Genomic DNA, 23,134 nt, shown 5'->3' with positions numbered 1-23,134 from the left:
GAAGATGAAGTATACCATTTAATATGAATAATATACTGAGGTAGAATTATTATTTGAATTCCCCACTGCATTTATCTGCTTGGCTGGAATCAGTGACTATATTTAACACAGCTAAATTTAAAGTAGTGAGGATTTGAATATATGTGACTACTTCATATGGGTCATAATTTCCACTAAAATATGGCACAATCAGCTCCCCTGTTGTTGCTTGCTAGTGGGATGGAATTATGCCGTGGGAAACAGTACTTTGCTACTCTAGAGTCCGAATATGTTTCCAGAAATCTAGATGTCCCAACCTGCATTTTTATTGTTTGATCATTTCAGTCATGTCCAATTTTTGAGACCCCATTTGGGACTTTCTTAGCAAAGATACTGGAAAGTTCCAGCTTACTTTATAGATGAAAAGCTGAAGACAGTGATGTGTCCAGGGTCACCAAGCTGTAAATATCTGAGGGCAGATTTGAACTCAGGAAGCTAATGAGATCTCTGAAGGGCATGAATACCTTTCTATGTGTGTAGATGGTGTCATTTAGGTAGCTAGGACAGACATTCCAAGGTCAAGGATATGGCAGGTACAGATACACAACAGCATGATATTAAAAAGAAATAAATGCCCAATGGGAATTGTGACTGCATTAACATTTGGTGATCGTTAGTTGCCAACATATCACTAGACTTTGGCTGCAGATGACAAACTTTTTTTTTTTTTTTTTTTTTTTTGGCAATAGCAACTCAAGAAGAGAGACTTTAGAGGGACTATGCTTTGTGTCAGTAGATGAATTGTGAACATCAACAAAATCACCGATCATTGGAAAAACTTAAGAATTTTATCTTAAACCAGAACACTTCATGGTATTTCTGGAAAGCAGCATTTGAAATCTTTGTTGAAATTATAATTATAGAGAGAGTTATTATGTAGTTTTATATATACAAATACACATATATGTATGTGTAAATAAATATATATATATATATATATACACATGTAGTTGAGATTTTGTTATATATGTTATATTTTATATACATGCATATATACACATATGTGTATATATAATTATTAATAGCCAGAATACTTCATCCCTCCTAGTGACTAGTTAATTGAGATTGTTATACATATGTCTATCAATGCACATGTTAACACTACATACACAACATGTGCATATACACATATGTATATGCATGTGTTCATATACAGATAAATGCATATGCATATATATTAACATATACATGTATAAATTAAAAAAAGAAAGTCTTAACTAACTATAGCCACTGGGGGGCAACAAGATTTTCCAACTATAAATAATAACATTTATGTACCACTTAAAGGTCAACTGAGGACTTCCAAGTTCCTACTAAAACAGGAAAACCTTTTTAGTTTTAATCCTTGTTGAAAAATTAAGTACTAAAGAGTAAAAATAATCCTTGATTCTGTGGCATTATGAGATATTCCAGAGCCATTATTCTGGAAGTCAATTATAACCTGATAATTCTGCAAACAAATTATAAAAGATTCAGGTCAATATGTCCTGGATGTCTAATTTTTTTTTTGGGGGGGGGAGAATGCCTGATATGAATTCTTTTTAGAATTTGTCTCTTTCCAAAAAACAAATGGAGAAAACAAATTCTGATTAAAGGTCCTAATAAGTTGAGTTTTCATTTTTAAGGTGTCCTATTCTGCATCTCACTCCTTCCTTTAGTCTCCTTTCCCTTGTTATGCAGCTTTACAGCCTTCCTTAACTGGCTGGCTTAGATTGCTACCACAGTATCAAAATCAGAATAGAGTTCTCCTAAAGGTGCTGCAAAACACAGACTTGCCCTTTTGGCTCCAAGAATCATCAGTCATCATCTCCATCAGCAAAAATGGAAAGAAAGGCAGTTGGAAGTTGTAATGGAGTTTCAAGCACATTTGCTAACAACATACCAGATTCTTGGGTGTCTCCACCAGACAGTGGTAAGGAGAAACCTCCACAGAGAGAAATATATCCTGATGGAGGTTTGTGGTATCCTGGGGAGCTGAGGCACTAGGATGGCATGTTCCTTTCTCATCTGGGATCAATCACTGCAACTTTACCCTTGCTGACAGTTTCCCTTTCAAGAGATTCAGCTGATTCAGGAATCCTGTTGACAACCACTAATGGCAAAGAGATTTTTAAAAAATGCTTTCTTAAAAGGCTCCCATCTCTGAGGTTCCCCCTCAGAGATCCCATCTGGTCCCACCTAATTGGATGAGGTCACCATATGGAATAGCAGTGGCAGTATATAACAAAGCAGAGAGATGGTGGGCAGGGGCCACTTTTTAATTTTTTTAGAATGGGTCTGTCTTTTTTATTGGTATAGGGAATCTACAATAAAACTCCCTATTCTGTCTTGTGTCTTAGAGAATAGTCTGGAGACACCTAGGAAATGTGACTTGTTTAGGGCCACAAAGCCAACATGTATTAAAGTTAAGGTTTGAAACCAGATCCTCCAGATCTTTATCTACTCTATCTTGTTGCCTCTCTGTGAGCATTCACTTTTAACTACAAATACCATCTTGGCATAAAACTCATAGCAGGCATATGGCAAGAAATATGCTTACAGTTAAAACCAGAAACTTTCCAAGAGTTATATCCCAAAACATAAGATTATCTTCAAAAATTTAGCAGGTCTTATAACATCTTCTCCCCCTCCACACACATATCCTAAGTCCCAAAGGCCCACTAAATTTAATTTATTATTTTACTCTTGGTTAAATAATTCACTAGGTTTCTGCAGATACTTATTTACATTATTTAGCTCTACATTTGGCTTTGGTACTCTTTCTAGATTTGGCTTCAATGACAAACTCTTTCATGGATCTATTTCAATAGCTAGCAGGGAAAAATTAGTTCTCTGGGGTTGGATGGGCCATTTGGCATAGTGCTAGGTTTCTAGTAAAAATCTTATAATCAAACAAAATGGGTCTGGAAGGCCTCACTATGAAGGATTATAAGTCAACACAACCTAACTTAGAACTAAGAGGAAACATTTGCCTCTAAGAGTCCCATATCTAACTCTTGAAAGGTTGAAATAAAAAAAGAAAATAAATAAATAAAATTTTAAAAGAAATAAATTCGAGTTACAAAAAAAGTTTCAATTTCACTAATCAAAAATGCTTATCGAGTCATCTCCCCTTTAAATGTATGACTTTTATCAAACCCACAAAAAACTTTCCAGAGGGGTCTAATAAATATTCATTTTGTTTTCCTTTTAAATTACTGCATCAATAGCCAACTAGTTGGTATTTGGTTAATTGTCATATGTAAAATATCCTGGTTTACTTGGTTAGAGGAAAATTCTGCAAGGCTATTAGTCAGAGAGAACTGAATCATCTTTATCTCCCTTTGGCTTTTCTTCTTCTTACTTTTTGGAATCATTGACATATACTACTAAATAATTATGTAGGTTATTGAGGGGTATAGGCTGGTAGGCCATGAAATATTTTATTATATAAATCATGTGCAACCATTTTCACAGATTACCTACACATTTCTTCAGGATTATCACTGGTTAACCCAGTCAGTATGATTATATGTACATCACACATGGGTATGATGTACATTATATCTGTACATCATACATGGGTAGGGGATAGTTTTAAGTACTGTTTATTTATCAAAAGAAGCACTTGGAGATTGTACTGCTTCCCATTTTTTTCTATAAAATATAAGACATCTTAAAAAAGAGACTGATACTTATAAGAGAGTTGCATTATGAATTTGTCTATTAAACTCTACCCTGTGAGGGGGAGGGGATGTGGGTGGTCCGGGGATGTAAGTATGATTGTGATTATGCTTGTATACAGAGGTGGAGATAGGGGCTGGACCTCAGATTTCAATGGTATGTTTCCTAGTGAGGAACATCCTCTATCAGGCTGGCTTAGTATCTTCTTTGTTACTTACAATCCTAAAAAAAATTGCATCGAGTATTGAGAGGTCAACTGACCTTGCCCAAGGTCACACAGACAATACGCTTCAGAGACAGGACTTGAAACCACATCTTCCTGGTTCTGTGTCCACTATGCTAGTTTGCCTTCCATGCTGTCTCTCCCATATGTGCCTAGTTATGGTCAGTATTCATTTGTTTTCATTTCTACTTAGCTATTTACTACTTACTCAATGACAGGATAACAGCCTGATGTTTAAAAACAAAACAAAAAACCTTCTAAGGCGATGGGCATGTGAGTGCCCTGTCTTCTTACCTTCCATTTTGGCTGCATGTGCAGTAAACAGCAGCTAGTCCTGGGACAAAATATCAGAAGAGCTTCCTTGAACTTTAAAGGGAAGCCTCCCAAGTCCTTGTCATTTTCCATTACAGCAGCAGTTAAATGGTCCCTAAAGCATTTCACTTACCCAATGGACCTTTTCCCCTACAAATGGCAAGCCAAGATGGGTCCAAACATGTGTTAAAGTGAGAAGATGCAAAGTTACCATATGGTAGAAGCAAATGCATTAATAATTCCTATCTCTAGCACAGAATGGCTTCTGGAATTCAAACTATTTGGTGATGTGAATTCAAATTTTAAAAATGACCAGACTGATATACTTGAAATTCTTAGGGTATCACTTTTCCCATAGTCTCTTCGGAAGCACCCAGGCTTTTCCCCCAAACTTTGTTGAATTTCATATTAAAAGAGGGTTGTTTTGTTTTGTTCTACATGCTCCAATGGATTGAAATCATATGTGAGTATCATATGACAAGTAATAAGATTAATAGTTGGATACACATCTGAATTCATATGAGTAAAAACCAAACAAACAAACCAGCCAGTCTTGGAAGAGTGTCAAGAGATGCTGCATTCAATGAGACTGAAACATGCTATTAAGAATTATTTCCATTAAAAGCAATAATGGGGTTACTACTCATAAGTAAACAATTTCTTTGGAAGGAATTAGATTGTTTTTAATCAGATGACAATGAAATCAAATCGAAATGCAAACTATCAAAAATCTAATATGGGCACAGAGGTTTTGCAGTTTTATGCCAGACAGATTTTTACAGTTTTATGCCATAGCTTCCCATTAATTCATTAGTATAGGGAACTCCTGGTGTGGAAAGTGCCTCCACAGATATAGAACAGTACCTTCTCTATGGCTGTCTTAAGAATTCCCCAGGGCACTGAGATGTTAAATGACTTGCTCATATGAGGTCATATAACTCGAATGTGTCTTGAACCCAGGTCTTGACTTTATCCTATATGCCACTCTGCCTCTCCATTTAGGAGACTAGATTCATTCATTTGATAAATGCCTTGTTATGAAAGTGTCTATAACATTAGGAAGCTTGGGCATCCCAGCAACATGTGATTCCTTCCTACTTCCTCATTGCCAGCAAAAGCAAAAAGTCTTTCCTTGGGAAAGACATTGAGGACATTTATTTTAAAATGAAACATGATCTATGTGGCAAGGGCCTCTGGGAAATGCACCAGAATGGGCAGTTAGTTAGTTGTTTATAAGACCCTGCTAAATAAACCCCACTATCACACAGGGAGACATTTTGCAACCTTCTAAAAGGAGAGGAACTCAAATGACCAGGACAAGAGTCCCAGGATCAAAAAGTAGCCAAACTTGAAGGGAATCTTCCACAACCCATTGGCATTAAAGGGGCTTTAAAGGCACTAGAGAGAATATATTCAGGAAAGATTCAGCTTTTATGGCCCCTCACAGCAAATCATTTCAAACCTACCAAACCCCGAGGTCCTGTTCGCAAGGCTGGAGTAGGCGTTCCCACTGGGTGAAGAAGTAGCTGGACTGGAGAGAGGACTGTAGGAGGATGGGTCGGCTGGGTAGGTATGGCTGGTCCCAATCCCAAAGGGAGAAGACTGAGTCTTGCTGGACTGCGATGGGATTTGCTAACCCCCCCACAAAGAAAACAAACCAAAAACATCACAAAGGCCTTCTTATATTTCACCTCCTTCCTGGTAGAGCCACATCACTAGGGCTTAGCAAGTGTTAATGCAAGGGTTGGTAGAACAATGCTCCATGGATTCTACCAATCCCAAACATTTTTGATATCCAAATATTTGCACTTATTGCCATAAGCATTTAAGGAAAGAGATAATATCTAAATGTACACTGCTGCCTGAGCAGCAAATGAGAATGAATGTTCTTTCTAGACACCAGTTCAGATGGATAGCAGAGATTTAAGAGTTAGCAAAGCAGCAAAAAGAATTCACTTAGCTAACTATAGAAGACCCCTTTATTTGCTCCATAATGGTGCAATGGCTGATTTGAAAGAAGAATGGTAACATTCCACAAAGACAATTCTTCATGGTAAAAGGAAGGTAAAAAAGTATTTAAAAAATGGTTTGGGCAAATATTTTAATATCATATTTACCTTGGTTTGGTGACTCTGGTGCTTTTTTTCCTCCTACGAGCTCAAAACACTTATTAATATAATTACTTAACAGATCCTCACAGCTACCTAAGGGGAGAGGCGAAGACTTCTTAGTAAGAAAGGTCAACAAGACTGATTGGCCTTCACCTCATACTAATAACATATAGCTATTGTTATATTCATAGGGTTCAAAAGGCTAAACTGAGGGTCAGACACTTGTTCATAGCATGCTAACATTTCTGCAATAGTGATTTGTTTCTTTAAACTCCCCAAGATAGTGTAACACCAGAATCACTGGTGAAGGTTGAAGCAGTAGCTGCACTCAGGTATTATTAAAAAATGATGGTGTTGAGAATCTACATACCGAACTAATCTTCAGACAAAAGCCAGGTAATCAGATGATGAAATGCACTTAAATAAGGTAGAAACCTGTTGCCTTTAGTTTGGGAAAAGGAGAGATCTGACTACAAGCATTCTATGTTCTGATTGGTTTATCTCAGAACCAGCTGATTTCATTAAGGGGAAAAATATGGATATCATGATCAATAATAATGCTAATCAAGCCAACCAAGTTTCAAAGGGAGAGGGAATGAGTCAGATCATATTCAACCCTCAGAAACAATGTCAATTATAAAGGACACAGACTCTTGGCTGACCATACCAATTTCCTTATGAATCACCATACCTGTCCAGGAAATGGTGGACGACTCCCAGTCCAGGCAACTTGACTCTGATTTATCTGACGAGAAATCTGTGTCATATTTTGGCCTGTTGAAGAAGAGGACTGAATATCATTGACTCCAGGTACATGAACCACTGAAGAGCTAGAAAGGAAAAACAAAAACAAAACCTCCTGTGAGGAAAATATTGTGACTAATAATGCCAGTAACAGAAAATTCAGAATTATCAACTGATCAGTCCATTATGTCAGTCCTCAATGTAAGATCATGCCCAGAATCCCTTTTATCTTTTTTGGAATCACAGAGGTTCTACAAGGAGATTACATAAATTCTATCTTTACCCAAACCTTAGGTCACCTTGCTCCAAGCTTATACATTAGAGCAGTGGTCCTCAAACTTTTTAAATAGGGGCCAGTTCACTGTCCCTCAGACTGTGGGAGGGCCGGACTATAGTAAAAACAAAAGCTCACACTCTGTCTCCACCCCTCAGCCCATTTGCCATAACCTGGTGGGCCGCATAAACGTCCTCAGCAGGCCACATCTGGCCCTCGAGCTGTAGTTTGAGAACCCCTGCTAGAGTCTAATCTTCTTGAAAGCATGAATTTCTCCCTTTTCTTTGTTTTAAATGTTTGGCTCACAGAAGGTACTTAATAAATGCTCCTTGACTTGACATGTTGATTTATCCACTCCTGTGACATCTTCAATTTCTCCCTTTCCACTTGTTTCCTTTCTTCAACCTTCTAATACATGATAGATTTCTCTACATTGGAGGTGGGGAGGGGACACAGTATTTGACTTCTAAGCATATATTAAAAAAATGCTACTTGATTTCTCATGAGAAGAGATAAGCTCTGTAACTGCAAAGAGAAAAGACATCAAGCCAGAGTGTGAACCTTAAAGATGGCCAACAGTTCTTAATGTGGTACTCCAATTCTTGTGTTCTTGTGAGGACCAAATGAGATAACACTTGTACAGTGCTTAGCACAATACCTGTACATAGTAAGTACTTCTTAGATGTTAGCTACTATTAATAGCTATTATTAGCACCTACTTTTCAGAGTTGTAGCAAGTATCAAATAAAATAATAATTGTAAACATTTAGCATAATGCCTGGCACAAAGTTAAGTACTACATAAATGTTAACTATCATAATATAATTTCTCACGTATTTCACATCCATGCCTCAGTGTTGGCTATCTTCCATGAATGGAAGATGCTAACCCTTCACCTCTCATTTACTTCAAGACTTAATTCAACCACCACCTTCTACATGAGGTATTTCTTAATTTTGTTCCCAAAGTTACTCAATAAACATTGGCATGGGATTTATTCTGTATATATTCTAAATATACTAATTTGTATATATTCTAGATACACTAATTTGTATACATGTTGTTTCTTCCTTTCAATTTAAGGTCTGCAAGGGCAGAAGCTATTTCAATTTTTGTCTTTGTATCTTAAGCACATGTGTGATATATAGTAGCCATTTACATGCTTGTTGATTTGATTGATTGATACAACAAATGAGATAATGAGCCAATGACATATTGAAACACTTTGTAAAATAAAATGCTAAATTAAAGTCAGTTATTATTATTACTACTAATAGTAGTTTACTCAATTGAATATTGTAATTTTATTAATTGTATTAAGAAATGCATTCCAGACTATTTCTTAGAATTATAGTTTATCTCTCTAAAGAAGGTGGTGGTGCTAGAGTTAGATATTCTTTCCAATTTCCTTGCTGAAAAAAATTGTTAAACATTTTTGCACTGATTACTTAAAAATGCTTCTTTCTTGTTAATAGTGTAAAGCATAATTCCAATAGTCAAATTAGCTAATTCTTTATCAAGTTTACTAAACATCTTCCAATTTTCTTTCCTTTCTCATAAAAAAATCTCCAATGTGTATTTGGCAGTGTTGTCACATTATACTATTGCTCTATTACATGGCAATCAAGTCCAAGCAAAGAAGATTCACTCTTTCAGTTTCACTCTCATTCATTTCCTGATGCACTACTACTAGGACTAGAGCCAGTGCTGCTTTTTACCTTTACAGAGAACATAAGGATTAGCCATTTGTTAAAAAAAAAAAAAAAAAAAAATGAGGAATTTCAAGAGCCCAGAGAAAGTTTCTCTTTGACCCAATTTTGGTTTGATTGCTCTATTGCAATATACCTAGTTCAGAAGAGACTCAGCAAGAACAAATGTGCTATGTATTATATCAAAAGCATGTTTTCTAGGATATAATGTTACCATACGTCTCCATAATGCTTTCATCTTTTTGAAGAATGCTTTAAAATTTATTCTCTAGGATAATAGGCCTGTATTTTTAAGAGTCAGTCGCAATGAAAGATAAAGGTTTAAAACCTATCTTTCTCTTCAAACTATGTTTTCTTCTATCTAGCCTTCCTTATTTCTGTCAAGGATACTATTATTTTTCCAGGCACATCATAGCACCCTCCCTATTCTCCTCATTCTGTCAGTCACCAAATCTCTTAGATTCTTATTAAACAATGATTTTTATATTCACCCTGCTTTTCCATTGCCTTTATCAACATGACTTCATAATCTAGGCCCTCATCACCTTATTGCTAGCTGTTTGGGTGCAAATCTCATTCCTAAGGCTATAGTTGTGACCTTAGATAAATATCCAAACTCCCTCAACCCATCTGTAAAATGAAAGGGTTGGCTTAGATGGTCTCTGAGGTTTCTTCCAGCAATAGATTTATGGATGATTCTATGATCTTATTACACCCAGAATACATATCTGCATTCAGACTCCACAGTTTTTCCTCTGGATATTTTCAGAATTTTACATCACGAATCTTTTTAGAATCTTAGATCATTGAATTGCTTAGAAAAGCTAATTTTAAAAAGTTAACCACACAGTATTGCTGTTTGAAATTCTTTACAATCAGTTTCTTTCTGTCTTCCAACATCATCTTCCCCAGTCCCTAGAAAACCTTTACCTAGTGTATCGATCTGTTCACAGTTATCTGAACATTCCCTGAATTTTCCTATAAGTACACCTTGCTTTACATTGTTGTTCTCACCTCAAAAGTCTCCCCCTCCTCCTATTTGTCTAAGTCTTGCCCTTCTTCCTTCTTGTAAGTCTTGGCTTAAGTCTCATACATTCCATCAATTTTTTCCTAACAACCCCAGATCCTGGTGAGAATTCTCCCCTGAACTCTCAGTGGCCATATTACCTTTTTGTGCTTGGCTTTTATTATTCAATTCAATAAACATCTTTAAATATCTACTATATGTAAGCCAATATGACAGACTCTGAGGAGACAAAGCTATAAATTAAACAGAACCTGGCTTCAGGGAGCTTAGTATTCTATTGCAAGGATATATATGTATGTACACAGATAAATAAGGCTCTTTATAAAGAGCCATTTTCTTTTTTTGGGGGGGGAGGGGAAATGACAAGAGGAGTAATGGGAGTAATAAGAGATAGGAGTAGGATTAGAGGAGGTTGTACTTGAGCTGAACTTCAGAGGTAATTTGGGATTCCAAAAAAGGGGATAAAAAAGGCATTCTAAGAGTGAGGTCAGTCTGTGAAGAAGCATGAGAATGGGAGATAGAATGTGGCATATGATGAACAATAAGCTGGTCAGTTAGGTTGAAACATATAGTAATGAAACATATAGTACATGAAGAGTAGTAATGTGAAATCTGTAAATAGTAAAAGATAGTAAAAGTTTTTCAATGCTTCCCCATCCCCTTATCCCTCAAAAAGAGGAATTTTGAATTTTATCCTATCAGCATAAAGGAGTCACTTAAGATTTAGAAAAATGGTAACCAAGAAAAGTGTATTGGGTTTTGCAAGTAAGGAATCACTGGCAACCTTGGAGAAAGCAATGATAGATTTGGAAGCCAGATTGTGAATGAGATGTTACATTAAATTTTTTATTCATCTCTTTTGGTGCATGTTTTATCTCTTCAATTAGTTTGTAAACTCCGAGAGGATCAAGGATCATGATTTAAATTTTTGTCTTCCTCTGAATAGGGAATTATAGATGCTTATTAAATATTTGTTGATGATAAAGAAGTTATAATAAGAAGGAGTTGGAGAGTCATGTTAACACCTGTAATTTTGTAAGGTTTTACCTACAGGATTTCCGGTTTTGCTCCTATCCAAGATCATGGATTCTGCCAAAAGATGGCACTAATTATGGTCTTAAATGGCATCAAGCTTTGGAATAAACAGAAACATATAATTAGCTGCAAAAACATGACCTACTATTGACCTCCTTGCATCATGCATTCAGAGTAAGTAATAAATATAGCCTCTCTTTGCAAACTGCTTTCAAACAAAGAAAAAGAATCAGTAATGCCCCAAAAGCCAGGTGACTCAGTGGATAGTGGATAGTGTTGTGTCCTGCAGTCAAGAAGACTCATTTTTCTAAATTAAAAACTGGCCTCAGACATTGGTATGGGACCTTGGGCAAATCATATAACCCTGTTTGCCTCTATTCCTCATCTGGAAAATAAAGTTGGAGAAGGAAATGGTGAACCACTCTAGGATCTCTGCCAAGAAAACCCTAAAAGAGGTCATGGAGAGTCAGATAGGACCGAAATGACTGAACAACAAAACACAACAGCGAGCATCCACAAATAAATCACTAATTACAACTTCCCTGTTTGCACTCAAAGGTCAGAAATACAAGCATTAAAAAAAAAAAAATCCAAAGCAAACATAAAACCCACCTCAAGAGGAAGCTACTTGCTGTCGCACTGGGCCAGTTAGCAATCCTGGCCAAATTTATTAGAAAAAAGGAAGATCTGATCCAGAACCTTGCTCTTCACTCTAGTACTGTACCTGAATGCCTTTCCTGAGTGTCCTGGCTGGAATGGGCTTCCTTGGGAGTAAAGTTGTTGGTTTCCAGCTGCTGAGGCAGATGCCATCATTTTTTTCTCCGCTAGGAAAAAAAACAAGAAAAACTGTTATAGGAGAGCAATGAACTCAACTAAGGAAGTTCTCCATAGCTGAGGATGGAGAGAGAAGATATCACTGTAAGTAATATATAAAATGTACTTAGTTTGAGAGGTGACCAGCTTTGTGTGAGACTTTTAAGATATTATGATATAAAATCCTTTCCCCCTTCTTGCATATCCCCTCTGACTCCTGTATCTTAGAAGCAACATCTCTCTATACACAATCATATTATTGAGCATGTGTACTATCTCCTAAGATAAAGTAATATACCCTCTATATTCATTCACTGCCTTTAAAACTCTGTAGGCACTTGACCAGTATTAGAGATGGAATATCACTATTACTATTTAATATTGTATCAGAAATATTACTTTTGGCAATAAAAGAAGAAAAAAAATTAAAGGAATTACAGTAGGTAATGAGGAAAATAAATTATCTTTTTTTTTTTTTTTTTGCAGATGATATGATAATATACTTAGAGAATCAACTAAAAAACTACTAGAAACAATTCACAACTTTAGCAAAATTGCAGGATACAAAATAAATCCACATAAATCATCAACATCTCACTATGTAGCCAGCAAAATCTAGCAATGTGAAAACAAAGAGAAATTCCATTTAAAATAACTGCAAATAATATAAAATATTTGGGAATCCATCTGCCAAGGCAAAGTCAGGAACTATATGAACACAATTACAAAACACTTTCCATTCAAATAAAGTCAAATATAATCAGTTGGAAAAATATCAAGTGTTCATGGTTAGGCTGAGTTAATATAATAAAAATGACAATACTACCTAAATTAATCTACTTATTCAGTGCCATAACAATCAAACTCCCAAGAAATTATTTTACAGAGCTACAAAAAATAATAACAGAGGTCATCTGGAAGAACAAAAAGTCAAGAACTTCAAGGAAATTAATGGAAAAAAATGCAAATGAAGGTGGTCTAGTTATGTCGAACTAAAACTATATAATAAAGCAGTGGTCATCAAAACCATTTGGTACTGGTTAAGAAATAGAGTAGTCGATCAGTGGAATAGCCTAGGTTCACAAAACACAATAGTCAATGACTATGGTAATTTAGTGTTTGACAAACCCAAAGACCCCAGTTTTTGGGATAAAAATTCACTATTTGACAAAAATTGCTGGGAAAATTAGAAATTAGTATGGCAGAACTAAGCACTGATTCACATCCTATGCCCTATATATAGAAAAATAAAGTTGAAATGGTCTCATGATTTAGATATAAAGAGTGATATTATAAGCAAATAGAAGAACAAAAGCTAGTTTATCTCTCAGATCTGTGGAGGAGGAAGGAATTTGTGGCCAAATAAGAACTGGAGTACATTACTGAATGCAAAATGGATAATTCTGATTATATTAAGTTAAAAATATTTTGTATAAACAAAACAAAATTAGAAGGGAAGGATAAACTAGGAAAAATTTTTACATTCAAGGGTTCTGATAAAGGCTCATTTCTAAAATATATAGAGAATTGACTCAAATATATATAAAAATCCAAGCCATTCTCCAATTGATAAATGGTCAAAGGATACGAACAGACAATTTTCAGGTGAAGAAATTAAAACCATTTCTTGTTATATGAAAAGGTGCTCTAAATCATTACTGATGAAAAATACAAATTAAGATAACTCTGAGGTATCACTACACACCTCTCAGATTGGCTAAGATGACAGGAAAAGATAATGACAAATGTTGGAAAGAGTGTGGGAAAACTGGGACACTAATACATTGTTGGTGGAGTTGTGAATTGATTCAACCATTCTAGAGAGCAATTTGGAACTGTGCCCAAATGACTATCAAATTGTGTATACTCTTTGATCCAACGGTGTCTCTTTTGAGCTTGTATCCCAAAGATATCATAAAGGAGTGAAAGGGACCCTCATGTACAAAAATGTTTGTAGCAGCCCTTTTCTGTAGTGGTAAGGAACTGGAAACTGAGTGGATGCCCATCAGTTGGAGAATGCTTGAAAAAATTATGGTATACAAATGTTATAGTATATTAATGTTCTATTAAAATGATTAGAAGGATGATTTCAGAAAGGCCTGGAGAGACTTACATAAACTGATGCTAAATGAAGTGAGTAGAAGCAGGAGATCATTGTACATGGCAACAGCAAGATTATATGATGATCAATTCTGATGGACATGACTCTTAACAATAAGATCCAATAGTCTTGTGATGAAGAGAGCCATCTGTACTCAGAGAGAGGACTATGGGAACTGAGTGTGGATCACAACATAGCATTTTCACTCTTTTTGTTGTTGTTTGATTGAATTTTGCTTTCTTTCTCATTTTTTCCTTTTTGATCTGATTTTTCTTGTGCAGCATGGTAATTGTGGAAATATGTATAGAAGAACTACATATGTTTAATACATATTGGATTACTTGCTGTCAAATATGCTGTCTACATATTGGATTACTTGCTGGAGGAAGGGAGGGGAAAATTTGGAATACAAAAAATTTTAAGGGTAAATATCGAAAATTATCTATGGATATGTTTTGAAAATTAAAAAGCTTTAATAATGAAAAAAGCCAAAAACAAATGTTAAAAAATAAAATAAAGTAGAAGTAGCTAAAAACAAAAAAAGAATGAGTTTGCTTTGGGATCCCCTGAGATTTGAATGCTATTACTGCTTCTTACTACCTATATGGCTTTGGTTTCTTCATGTAGAAAATGAGAGGGCTTAACTAAAGAATATCTTAGGCCTCTCATGGCTCTAAATTCCATAGTACTAAGTTCTGGTGGGGTAAGGCACAGTAAATAGTGTTGGGCCTGAATTAAAATATGGCTTCAGATTTCTTTTTTATTAATTTTTTTACTTTTCATTTTTCCTAAATACGTGTAAAAAAGTTTATTTCTTCTTTTTTTTTTTTGGTTATACATGTACATACATGTACATTTTTTCTTTCTTTCTTTCTTTTTTTTAAACATATTTCCTCATGAATTATGTTGGGAGATAAAAATCAGGACAACAGGAAAAAAAGCACAAGACAAAACAAATAAATAATAAAAGAGAAAGAGGTAAAAAACTGAACATAGCATTTGTTGATTTACATTCGGTCTCCATAGTTTTCTTTCTGAATACAGATAAGAGGGTTCCATCCAAAGCTTATTGGGATTGCCTTGGATCACTGAAACTGCTGGTTTTAAAGAACTAAGTCTGTCATGGTTGATCATTGCCCAATCTTGCTATTATTATTTTTAAAATTAATTTTATAATTATAATTTTTTGACAGTACATATGCATGGGTAATTTTTTTTTTTTACAAGATTATCCCTTGTATTTGCTTTTCCAAATTTTCCCCTCCCTCCCTCTACTCCTTCCCCTAGATGACAGACAATCCCATGCATATTAAATGTGTTACAGTATATCCTTAATACAATATATGTGTGTAAAACTAAATTTCTTGTTGCCCAGTAAGAATTAGATTCCGAAGGTGTAAGTAACCTGGGTAGAAATACAATAGTTCTTGCTGTTATCATGTACAATGTATTCCTGATTCTGCTTGTTTTCCTCAACATCAGTTCATGGAAATCTTTCCAAACCTTTCTAAAATCAACTTATTCAGCAATTTTTTTAGAACATAATATTCTATTACTTTAATATACCATAACTTATTCAGACATTCCCCAATTGATGGACACCTCATTTTCCAATCATTTGCCACCACAAAAAGAGCTGCTACAAACATTTTGCACTTATGGGCTCTTTCCCCTCTTTTATAAGCTCTTTGGAAGCTGGATCAAACAATATGCACAGTTTTACAGCCCTTTAGAAATATCTCTGAATTGCTCTTGACCACTTACTAGTAGTATGATCCTGTGCAAGTCACTTCACTCTGTTGCCTCAATTTCCTCATCTGTAAAATGGGCTGAAAGAGGAAATAGCAAACCTCTCCAGTATGTCTGCCAAGAAAACCCCAAATGGAATCACATAGGATTGGATATGACTAAAATAACTGAACAGGGATTTTGGATATCCCTTTAGAGCATTTTTTTTTTTTTTTTAAGAGCACTTCTTTGAGGTGGAGTACCACATGCATTATAATTTCATTTTATAGATTCAGACAGTGAGGTTCAGAAAGGCTATGTGACTTTGGTCAGTTCAAGAATCAGTGAAGAATGGGCCCTTGAGTCTGGTTCTTCTACTTTCAAAGTCAGTGTAAAGAAAAAAAAGTGTCTGAAGACTGAATAGATACATTTCCTACATTAGTAAAAATGCCAGGCCTCATTTCTCCCATTTTTTGTCCAAAAAACTTTGCACATTGGGGTTCTCTGATCCCAATCTCTCCATTTTACCTGGAACCACTTCAGAAAGTCACTAACCTCTCTCTGTGCACATTAATTTCTTCGCCTGTAAAATGAGGGGTTGGATTAAGGTCCTTTCCATTTCTAAATTTCTGATCTTCAATTAAGAAGAATTTCAGAGACTGAAGTCCTCCTGACTTCAGGGCTGGTATTTTATCCACTGCGCCATCTAGCTGCTCCTACATGGAAAATCTTAAAAGTGCTACATGACAATTTTATAGAGTAAATGCTTTATTATTAGTTAACATTTATATAGGACCTAATACATACTAAGCATATACTAATTATGTTTCAAAATATATTTCAATATTACAACTACTATTATCACTACTAATTAACATTTTATAGCATCTATTATGTATCAGACTCTATGCTAAGCACTTTATAAATATACTATTAGTGGGGCAAGTAGTTGGTGTAGTAGATAGAATGCTGGCCCTGAATTCAGAAAGACCTGAGATCAAATCCTGCCTCAGACACTTAATACTTCCTAGCTGTGTGACCCTGGGCAAGTCATTTAACCCCAACTGCCTCTGAAAAAAAAAAAAAAAAAAAAAAACTACTACAACCATCTAACACTTACTTAGCATGCACCATTTACCAGGTGCTATGCTAAGTATTTCACAAATATTATCTCATTACTACTACAAAAACTACAATCACAACTATAACTACTACTATTACCTAACATTTATATAGCACCTACTATATGCCAGGCATTATCTTAAGCCTTTTACAAATATCTCATTACTACTGCTACTACTACTACCACCACCAAACATTGATTTAGTATCTACCACAGCCTAGGAAATGTAGCAAGTGCTTTACAAATATCTCATTACTACCACCACTACCACTACCACTACTACTATTACTACTACCTTTACTACCACCACCATGGCCATTATTTATATAGTACCTACAATATCTAGGCACCATGCTAAGTACTTTAAAAATGTTTTCTCATCATTACTACTCTTAGGACTATGACTACAACTATTACCATTATTACAACTTGTCCTAGGTTTCATGTTTGGCAAGTACTAAAGCTGGGACTTGAATTTTGGCCCTCTGAGTCCCATTAAATGCTCTTTAAATTGCCCGCATGTGTGGTAATGTGGTATATTTCTATGCAGGCTGAAGTGTTAAACATTTAGTTAGTCTTTTCTGTAAATGATGCTGGCTTTCAGTATCAGTACTATACAAAGAGCCTATACTTGAGTCCTGGATATTTTATTTACTATTCATGTAATCTTGGCCAATTTAATTCTCCTTGACTATTAATTTCCTAAACTCTAAAACAGTTGGGTAGCAGGTTTGAGAGATAATCTTAAAGGTCACTTCATGTTCTAAATCCTATGATTTAAAACAAGATTTTGGTCCTTATTTTATTACATCCTAGTTAGTTGTTTTTTTTCCTAAATCCCCCCCCCCCCCAATTTTAAAAAAACCTACAAGGCAAAAAAAGTTTTAAGGTCAGAAATACCAAAGCTACATACACTCAAAACCTTCCCTCATTTTTAATTTGGTATTTTATTGAGTCTTTTGGGAAACTCCTCTTGTTCTTAAACAAATAATTAAGAACACCTGATTAGGTTTCATGAACTGTTCCCTCAGCATTAGTATTAGAAATTGCATTTTGTACTGGGGCAGAATATAAGAACGCTGGTATTCATCAGAACCTGGGGTTTGTCCCCCAGCTGAACTGAGAGCCTGCTGGGCTGAGCCCCCACCCATTCTCTTCCAACGTCAGAGTTTCTGGAAGCCCCACGAAAGCAGAACTATCCTGGGTTCAAGCTCCGGGGCCTGGGGAGAGAAGTGAACCACCCTGCTTGGGCTCCTGTCGTTTCAGGCTCCGGAGCCTGGGGTGGGAATTGAGTTGCCCGGCTTGGGTTCCTGTCTCACAACAGGAGAAGCCCCAGAACATCCAATCTTTCAAGTAAATAAACAGAAGTGATGGGGATCAGGCAGTTAGGGAAAGGTCAAGTTGTATGGATGGTTCATAGGCCGGAACTCTGCCCCCTGCTGGGAGACCTCATGGGGAATCTCTTCCTTCATTCCAAGCTACTTAAGCAGAGTTTATTTATTTATTTTTTTTGAAAGCCAAAATAGAGAGAAAGAGAGTGAAAGCAAGAGAAATAGAAAGAGAGAGAGAGAAAAAGACACACACACACACACAGAGAAAGAGAGAGAGAGAGACAGAGAGAGAGAGACAGAGAGAGAGACAGAGAGAGAGAGAGACAGAGAGAGAAAAAGAGAGAGAGAGAGAGAGAGAGACAGAGAGAGAGAGAGAGAGAGACAGAGAGAGACAGAGACAGAGACAGAGAGACAGAGAGAGTGAGAGAGAGACAGAGAAAAAGAGAGAGAGAGAGAGAGAGAGAGAGAGAGAGAGAGAGAGAGAGAGAGAGAGAGAGAGAGAGAGAGAGAGAGAGAGAGAGAGAGGAGGGAGAGACAGAGTCTGAGAAGGAAAAAAGAAGAAGGAGAAGGAGAGGAAGAAAAAGAGGAGGAGGAAGAAGATCAGGAGGAAGGAAGGGAGAGAGAGACAGGAAAAGACAGACAGATACCTGAGTGTCAAAAGGGAACAAGAGAAGCACCCTCCTTCCATAAAAGACTCCAAACCTCCCCAAACAACAAATAAAACCATCTTTTGCATTTTTTTTCTCTTTCAAAAAAAGGAAAAATGGCATGATCTTTGGAAAATTAAATTAGCAAAAAGGCAGCACTAATTTCATTCTCATCTCACAAGCATTCCATTGCTGAAGCAGAAGGCTGGTTTTCTCCCCTGCTCTTGAACAGGACCTGCTGACATCCATAGAAATGAAAACTATTTGCCTCAGAGTTTCCTTAAAATTATTCCTGGAACAGTCAAGCTACAGTGAATCTTTGCTTCACCACTGCTCCTTCCTATCAGAATCACTGCTCTCACCTCAAGTGACTTGGGAAAATCCAGGGAGATTCTAACTGTTGTAATTATCCTCCCTGCTGTTTTCTGGGTACCCAACAAAGCTGTGAGTCTGATCTATTGGGATGAGAAATAAATTCTCTTTTAACTTTATTTTGAAAACCTTGGCAATTTGTTTATTTTTTCAGGAAGCCCAAACAAAAAGTACCCATCATAAGAGATTCAAATTCTTTATCCATTTTTCCCTCATTCCAAATGAAAAGTTATGGTCATCTGGTCCTTTTATTGTTTAAGTTGACAATGAACTTTACAGTCACATTTTGTGCTTTCTAGGAGCAGAATTCTGAGTCACCAGTGATAGCTCTGTTTTAACAGTTATTTCTTAAAGAATAAAATAAATAAAAAGGAATTCTAATGACCACTCACATGCAGTTATTCCTGCAAACATCTCTGCGAACCGAGGATCTCTTTCTTGGGAAAAGATTGTGTCTGCCTTTTCTACTGGTTTTCCAGTCTCATGAACATTAGCTGGTATATTTGGAACAGGCACCTATTAAAATATAAGAAAGAAATTGACCACTTCAACCATTTAACACAAAAAATCTTTCTTTAGTAGCTATTAATGACTATCAATTCTTTGTCTTTAGGTTTCTCCTTCTATCTGGACACTGATATTGTTTTATTCTTTAAACAATTGTCAAAAACATTTTTTCCCTCTGAGGGCTACTGAACCACAGAAAAAAACCTATGGTCAATTAAGGACAACAAAGGATTAAAAAAAACAACTTTGTGTATGTCTTTCTCCCTTTAGGGGAAGAAACACCAAATGCTCAATTTATTTACTTTTAAAATTGTGAAGTGGAAACAAAAGTTATAAACACAACAAATACTCAGAGACACTTTGGTTCCATGTTGTGTGTGGTTAGCTGAAAAGTGTAGATGGAGTAGTTAAGAAAGATGGAAGACAGATTGAGGGAGAAGAGGAAAAAGGAATACATAATTAAGGAGAGACATGGAAAAAAAGGGAAGAGGGACAAGAGTTAAGTTGGGAAGATTAATCAATTGTTTTGTAACACTCAGCTTAGACTTCAAATCCAGGCTCAAAATAAAACTTCAAAAATAATAAGTTACTTTCGTTATCAGAAACACAAATGAGGTGATTCAGTACAGTTCATCTGCTTTAGTCCTTAAATCTTTGGTGGTTCTGTTCTGAATGATACAGCCAGAGTATCCCACCAGAAGAAAATCATTCTCTGGCCCAATAAGAATGGCTAAAGCAACATCACCTCTTATGAAAGATAAAACTTAAGTACAGGAATGATGTTGACATGCAGCATGGAGGTGTTCCATTGCTGTTTTAGATCAATAAAGATCAATAAAAAGCTATATCAAAATTCACCTGAGATAAATCATATGAAGACAGTCCATCTCTCTGGTGTACTTCAAGTTCGGCCTGTTGTTGCTGAAGTTGTCTGTAAACATGGAGAAAAATAAGAATTATGAAAAATATAAAATGAGATATCATATATAGTGCTTTGTCAGCCTTTAAAATGCTGTGTAAATGCCAGCTGCTATTATTTTTATTAGAAAAGGTGCAAATGAAAATTAATTACAACTTTTTCTGATATACAACATGGTAAGAGTTCATTTTTCCCCAGGAAAGCAAAAGATGGGTACTTTGCAAATTTTAAACTTTTTCTTTCTTCCCAACAAAGATAAAGACAAGAATCACTCTCTTGTAATAAAACATTTCTTAAAGGCATGTATTCTAAATTATGTCTTCATTTTTCATAAAATTACATTGATAATTATTTTTAAAGGCCTAAAATCATAGGATCATAGATCTCTGTCTTGAAGGGACCTCTGAAATTACTTAATCTCAATGCCCAAATTTCATAGAGAAAAAAACATATTCAATAACAAAGTAACAAATCAAGACATAAAACTAATAATGGCAGGGCTAAGATTCAAATGAAGGTTCTCTGACTTCAAATCCAGTGGTCTTTCCAATGAGCCATGTTTCTTCCTGGAACAGTAGGGAAGGACAACAAAGCAATGTTCTTCAAATTGAAATTCAGAATAACTAGAATATCTAGTTTTTAATTAGTCTTTTCTTATTCTTTCTCTCTTAAAAGACAAGTCATCTGGTATTCTATAAAGTTTAGCAGGTCACTGGTAAGTTTAGTGAAAAGCAAACATTTCCAATTGAGCCAACCTTTTTTTTTTTTTTTTTTTTTTTTTTTTTTTTTTAAATTAATTAGTATAAAATTATTGCTATCCCCAAAAGGTTAGACCACAAATGATGAAATTATTTTTGGACCATATTAACCAATGAAGACTATATGCTAAAGCCTGGAAGGTGTATAATCTATATTATCAGGAGAGGGAGTAGTCACACTGATAAACCTCTGAATTTTTGAATTACTGAAGTATAATTATGCTAATTGTTACTCCCTCCTTAAGTTAAAGCATTAACATTATAAAGCATTAAAAAATCCCACATTTCATTCTAGAACTGTATTTCATATTTTCCCAAAATGATATTTACTCATATTTTTAGCCAATGGAAAGCCTCCTCCTTTTTCATGGGTCTTGTCACACTCAGTCTTGTCAGATCTTCCTAGGTCCACATTGACACTCCTTCCTCAAGATTCCTATATCATTTATTGTCTATACCATTTTTTTGTCAGTAATGTTCTGCTATGTGGTTTAAAAATTTTTTGCTATCACCTCTAACCACTCTCCTGGGAAGGCAGGTGGCACAAAGGATAGTTTTAGGCCTGGAGTCACAAAGACTCCTCTTCCTGAGTTCAAAACTGACTTCATATTGTACTAGAAACGCTAGTCTCGTCAATTAGAGCCGAGAAAGAGCTTCAAGGAATTAGAGTAGGTAATGAGGAAATCAAACTATCACTCTTTGCAGATGACATGATGGTATACTTAGAGAACCCCAAAGACTCTGCTAAAAAGCTATTAGAAATAATTCAGAACTTTAGCAAAGTTGCAGGATACAAAATAAATCCACATAAATCCTGAGCATTTTTATACATTACCAACACAATCCAACAGCAAGAGATACAAAGAGAAATTCCATTCAAAATAACTGTCGATAGTATAAAATATTTGGGAATATATCTACCAAAGGAAAGTCAAGAATTATATGAGCAAAATTACAAAACACTTGCCACAAAAATAAAGTCAGATTTAAATAATTGGAAAGACATTAAGTGCTCTTGGATAGGCCCAGCGAATATAATCAAGATGACAATACTCCCTAAACTAATCTATTTATTTAGTGCTATACCAATAAGACTCCCAAGAAACTATTTTAATGACCTAGAAAAAATAACAACAAAATTCATATGGAAGAACAAAAGGTCAAGAATTTCAAGGGAAGTAATGAAAAAAAAATCAAATGAAGGTGGTCTAGGTGTACCTGATCTAGAACTATATTATAAAGCAGCAGTCATCAAAACCATTTGGTATTGGCTAAGAAATAGACTAGTTGATCAGTGGTTCACAGGCCAAGATAGTGAATAAAAATAGCAATCTAGTGTTTGACAAACCCAAAGATCCCAACTTTTGGGATAAGAATTCATTATCTGACAAAAACTGCTGGGAAAACTGGAAATTAATATGGCAGAAACTAGGCATGGACCCACACTTAACACCACATACTAAGATAAGATCAAAATGGGTCCATGATTTAGGCATAAAGAACGAGATCATAAATAAATTAGAGGAACATAGGATAATTTACTCTCAGACTTGTGGAGGAGGAAGGAATTTGTGACCAAAGGAGAACTAGAGATCATTATTGATCACAAAATAGAAAATTTTGATTACATCAAATTAAAAAGCTTTTGTACAAACAAAACTAATGCAAACAAGATTAGAAGGGAAGTAACAAATTGGG

General features: G+C 35.5%; 1 protein-coding gene across 3 annotated transcripts in view; it reads right to left on the bottom strand.

The window, feature by feature from the left end:
- The window catches only part of ARNT2 (aryl hydrocarbon receptor nuclear translocator 2), a 258,328-nt gene that overhangs the window by 4,668 nt on the left and 230,526 nt on the right, over nucleotides 1-23,134 (bottom strand). For all 3 annotated transcript variants that reach the window (XM_074295242.1, XM_074295240.1, XM_074295241.1), the window contains 5 exons: nucleotides 20,618-20,690; nucleotides 19,645-19,768; nucleotides 11,862-11,961; nucleotides 7,040-7,178; nucleotides 5,704-5,869 (listed from right to left, as the gene is read on the bottom strand). In XM_074295242.1, the coding sequence (XP_074151343.1) occupies nucleotides 5,704-5,869; nucleotides 7,040-7,178; nucleotides 11,862-11,961; nucleotides 19,645-19,768; nucleotides 20,618-20,690 (602 nt within the window). The remainder of the gene's footprint in view (nucleotides 1-5,703; nucleotides 5,870-7,039; nucleotides 7,179-11,861; nucleotides 11,962-19,644; nucleotides 19,769-20,617; nucleotides 20,691-23,134) is intronic.

Source organism: Sminthopsis crassicaudata, chromosome 2 (assembly GCF_048593235.1).
Source record: "Sminthopsis crassicaudata isolate SCR6 chromosome 2, ASM4859323v1, whole genome shotgun sequence".
Taxonomy (NCBI): domain Eukaryota; kingdom Metazoa; phylum Chordata; class Mammalia; order Dasyuromorphia; family Dasyuridae; genus Sminthopsis; species Sminthopsis crassicaudata.
Note: the sequence above shows the minus strand (reverse complement) of the source record. Positions and strands in the feature narration are given on the sequence as shown.